General features: G+C 38.2%; 1 protein-coding gene across 2 annotated transcripts; it reads right to left on the reverse strand.

The window, feature by feature from the left end:
- Positions 1–484: 484 nt before the first annotated feature.
- LOC113753528 lies at positions 485–4,489 on the reverse strand. 2 transcript variants are annotated; one of them, XM_027297705.1, is made up of 6 exons: positions 4,108–4,486; positions 3,011–3,246; positions 2,668–2,926; positions 1,419–1,598; positions 1,052–1,207; positions 485–928 (listed from the first exon to the last, which is right to left on the reverse strand). In XM_027297705.1, exons 1-6 carry the CDS (start codon positions 4,135–4,137, stop codon positions 761–763), a joined length of 1,029 nt encoding a protein of 342 aa, XP_027153506.1. In that variant the 5' UTR covers positions 4,138–4,486; the 3' UTR covers positions 485–760. The 2 variants fall into 2 exon arrangements, with proteins under 2 accessions (XP_027153506.1, XP_027153507.1); XM_027297706.1 differs by lacking the exon at positions 1,419–1,598 and having other exon boundaries at positions 4,108–4,489.
- Positions 4,490–4,729: the final 240 nt, after the last annotated feature.

Here is a 4,729-nt window from a genome sequence, read left to right on the forward strand (position 1 = left end):
CCCAATTCGGGGGACTGCATAATACCTGATAGACGAGTCGAAATACAAAAGCCTCGCGGAATAACGAACACCCCTGGGTGGAGAAATATAACCAAGTGTAACTTCAGGACTCACAGCTTTTCCACTAGACTGCGGCTGGCATATGAATCCGAGCCCACCCAGGTGGCCCAAAACAGTTACGGCCCAGCATTGTGTAATCTTAAATTTAATTGAGAATCAGAAGAAATATAAGTAAACAAGAATTATCCACAACTTTTTGTTCGTTCTACAATTCGAACACACGCAACCAAAGGAAAAAAAAAGGTCGTACAATCTTAAAGCAAAAACAAAAACCAGCGCTGTACCATCTTGAAACATCTGCAAGTCTTTTTCTAGTATTTTTTTGGTACTCCGCAGAATAGTAACTTGGAAAACTTTAAGGCTAAAGATAAAGAGGCGGAACCAAATCGAACAACAAAATGAACGAGACTAACAGAGAAGAAACTTGAGAATAGGCAATCGAACCTTTGACTTGCATTCTGTATTTCTTTTCACTGCCTAAATTACATGTCTAGAACTATACATGATATTTCCGTGACATCATCAGTGAAGAGTGAAGTACTGGAAGAACAGAAAAAGGGGCAAAAAACAAATTTTTTTTTTTTGTGGCACTAAGCTAAATTAAATTTGAGTGGTATTTAAATAACCTTCAATACCAGTCAGTTTCTGCAAGTGTTGGTTAATATGCACGCCTCCTTCATGGATTTCTGAAGGACTATGATTAGTAGTCAGCATGGAGGAACCTTTCATAAAGTGTTCCTTGTAGGGTCTTGTTAACATCGTCCCAATTCTCAATATGCTCTGATAATGGCCCTTTGTGTATCTTAACCTGACGACTAGTTAATTCCATCAGTGGCAGCTTTAGAAACTCTTGGACATCTACTAATTTCTGAAAAAAAGAGCAAGAGAGCACGAGCACACTGTAATATACTGTATACTTTTATTTTACTAAGATCCTGAAAAAGAATTTGCAACAAGAATTCCAATAAAGTTTGAAGAAGGAGCTCCTTACAGTTCTATTTTTGACAAGATCTTCATAATACAGAATGATGTGCCGGGTGCTCTGGAACTGCTCCAGAGTCTTCATTACAGTCACCTCCATTTGCTTTAAATCTGTCATCAAAGATGTTAAATTGATGACAGGTTTATATCTGGAAAGGGTTTCAGCCTGCAAAGAAGAAGCAACAAAAAAAATATTGTCAGAATAATGCAGGCACAAACAAAGAATACACTCACCCTTTTTCTCTTATGATCTATTTCTTGTTTTCTTTTATGGATGGTTTTGTTCATTTTTTTTTAATTTTTTTTGGGGAGGGGGGGGTGTAGGGGTTGGGATACAGCTGCATGAATGAGAGAGAGAGAGAGAGAGAGAGAGAGACCTCTTCTATCGAATGCACATGAGACTTGTGTGTGCCATTCAGAAGTTTAGCATATCGATCATAAGAATTTGCAATCACTGAAACCATTCGGCGAAGTAGGTTTTTTCGGAAGAGAAATATTACAGAAACACCTCTATCATTGAAGTATTGCACGATTTCTTTGTGGTGCTCCGGTAATCCCTGAACCACCCATCACAACTTAATTCAGCTGTTTTGACAAGACAACCCATGATTGGAAGAATGATATCACATCGCATTCACAAAACACTATATCTGCTAGTCATTTAGTCCTTTATTATACATTGTATGAGCAGATCTTATGGATTTCCAAAGAGGCTGCAATGTTCCAAAAAGCATCTGCTTTTTGATCAAACTAGCAACCACTTATAGTCTTGATTCATGTCCAACACAAGTCTTGTCTTTTGAGAAACAAAAGGAAACTTTCCGGTTGCTACTACTGGAGTAACTTCTCCTATAGATATCAAGATATTTCCATCTTGCACTAGAGTCATGCCATAAAATCCAACAACACTTCAAACTATGCATATAAAAAGCGGATAAATTTATTGCAGGAAAACTATAATGATTCCAAAAATTATTCAGCTTTTCTTTACTTAAAAATGATAAAGAGAGGGTGCTCATATAGTTCATTTCTACATTCCCCCCTTCCCCCTTTTCGGTTGGGGTGGGTGTTGTGGAGGGTGGGGCTCGGAAGGGTTTAGAGGGATGCAGTTCCTCTGAATCACTATTCTGGTTTACATATGATGGTCAACATAGTTGCCTTATTTAAACTATGAACTATGTAAAAAAGCAAAGGAAAAAGAGTACCAAAAAAAAAAAAGAGGCACATTATTTATTATAATGAGTAATTCAACTGGCAGATAGGACGATATCAATGTTTGATTAAACGGATAATAGGAACATATTGAAAATACATGCTGTACAGCACTCAGGAAATAGATTATTGCATTATCTTTAGCTTGAAGAGCAGAATAACTTTCCCTCCTTTCTCCTCACATAATTCCCCAATTTAGCTAAGTACTATGACCAGCGTGAAGGACTATAAAGCCCCTTAAAAGAGCTCTTGATTCAATGTGCTTTCAGACAGCAAGGCATTGATAGTGAATAACTTGTGAATTTGACTCCAATCTTTTACGTGGTTGATAAGCAAGCAAGAGGTGTTCTAAGGCACTGAATATAAAAGAATCATATGCTCTTAAATTGGTCCAAAATACAAAAAAAAATTTACCTGATTAAGCATCCACTTGAAACCGACAGCAGCAGAACATTGATTCTTTGATGCACTTGTAAACCAGTCGAGATTGTAAACTCTATCCAGAGTCTTTGTGATTGAAGAAGCATTCTCCCTCCTCCCTTTGACAGAGAAAATCTCACCATTGGAACTGACATTAACATGACTATTCAGCAAGGTCTCAAACCAACCACTGCCAGATCTCTGCATCGACAGAATGGCAAAGAGTCGTACAGGATTACAAGAACATTCAGCCCTGCCAACATGAGAAATATTGATAATATACTGATTAGACTACAGGACACAGCAAACATAAGCCACACCAAGTTCTCAGTACTACCTGTGAAATGTTTTAGGCTTGGGATAATGCAAGCAAGGAGTTTGGGACCGATCGATGTCATATTCATGACAATAACTCTCTCGAACTTCAATATTCAAAAATTTGGTTTTGGAGCTGAAATTGGTTTGCTTTAGACAGACTGAGCAGGTATAAACGCCACAGACCATCACAAATACTAAAACTATAGTCCGCAACAACACTGGAGATTTCTTGGGAGCTTTTATTATAAGACCGTCCTGCAATGCAAATGCAGTCCAAATGTCAATGCCTACTACAAAAACCATTATATGCTGAAAATCGAAAATTAAATCACTTCAAAATTGTCCATTACTGCCTCAAGAGAAGAGTTAGGTTTACGACAAACAAACGATTTCAAGAACTAAACCTAAAAATACCAGTTAATTCTCAGAAATGCACAACGGAATAGATTCAAACGTGAAAACTTGAATGTCCAGAGTAACATCAAAAATCAAAGTCAAGGTTAAAAACTATTATTGAACATAACACTAAAAAGGAACACAGACTGCTTGTTGCTTCAGGAGTCAGCTCAGAACATCAGAGAAATGAGCACGAAATCTATTTTCAAAGCTCAAGAATGAATGCAATTATGCTTCAGAGAGGTCAATTAAGCAGCAGCTCAACTACCCATGAAAAAGTAACAGGCAAGAACAAAAGGGAGCAGCTAATGCTGGTAGAACAATAAAAGAAATCCTCAAAGGACCGTCTACAACACATGCAGCAAATTTAACTACAAAAGACTGATGAAAACATGAATGCCAGCCTAACCTACTCTGGTGAAGTTAGGCTGTATTTGTGGTAAGTAACCAAAAAAAAAAAAGATCAAGAAAAAGATATAAAAACCTAAAATCTAACACCCAACCCATGTAAAATATGCACGCTACCAGGAAAAAAATTACACAAATATGAGAAAAATTCCAACTTTCTCAGGCCAAAAAATAGAGGAAAAAGAAAAAGAAGCCCTGAACCCATTGCCAGACTGTAACTGGCGTTCCTCATTTGAGATGCATAAAAGATAAGGTCATGTCCAAAAGAAGAGGAAAGTGGCAGGGGAAAAAAGGGAAATAAATAGAACTGACCTTGATGAAGAGACAAATTTCTTCAGCCATTTACCAAAAACAGAGCTCAGAGACTTCTATTCTTCATCCCTTTTCTGGAATTTACTCAGCAGCTCCCCCAACCCTTCTTCAAGCGGCTACCAATACAGTAATCCTGTATAAATTATAAAAGAAAGACAATTCCACCGCGGGTGTGTGTTAGTGCGTGTACAGAGCGAGCAGACTCGGTGGGGTTGAGTTAAAAATTCCTCGTGAAGAGAACAAAAAAGGCATTAAAGGCGAACAGCTGGGGCTGGTTTCTGGACGCTTGGGGTTCTACAACTTTCTCATAGTATATAATTGGATTCAGATTATTTGCATACTCTGGAATTCATACATATGCATTTAACTGGGAAGCAGCCTCGGAGTAGCACTTAATACGGAGAAACACAAAGTACGATGTAGTTGGTATCGACGTCAAGGAAACCAAGGGAGTCATCATACGTGACCCGTTTGTCGTACCTAAATGGCCAAACAAACAAATGCCTCAATCCTGTTGACAACTTTTGTCAAATTCCAAAACACCAATCACACTGGGAAGTTGGGACACAGCATCTGTCTAGGACGTGCTCAAGGGCAAAGCTTGACTGCTGACTCCGTCTAC

The sequence above is a fragment of the Coffea eugenioides genome, chromosome 11 (assembly GCF_003713205.1).
Source record: "Coffea eugenioides isolate CCC68of chromosome 11, Ceug_1.0, whole genome shotgun sequence".
Classification (NCBI taxonomy): domain Eukaryota; kingdom Viridiplantae; phylum Streptophyta; class Magnoliopsida; order Gentianales; family Rubiaceae; genus Coffea; species Coffea eugenioides.

What these genes read in the sequence shown, in the direction of transcription:
- LOC113753528 (XM_027297705.1), bottom strand. Translation starts at nt 4,137, where the DNA reads ATGGCTGAAGAAATTTGTCTCTTCATCAAG. An exon ending in TCAAGTGGATGCTTAATCAG is followed by an intron (nt 1,599 to 2,667) that starts GTAAATTTTTTT and finishes TGGGTGGTTCAG; the next exon opens with GGATTACCGGAGCACCACAA. An exon ending in ATCTTGTCAAAAATAGAACT is followed by an intron (nt 929 to 1,051) that starts GTAAGGAGCTCC and finishes TCTTTTTTTCAG; the next exon opens with AAATTAGTAGATGTCCAAGA.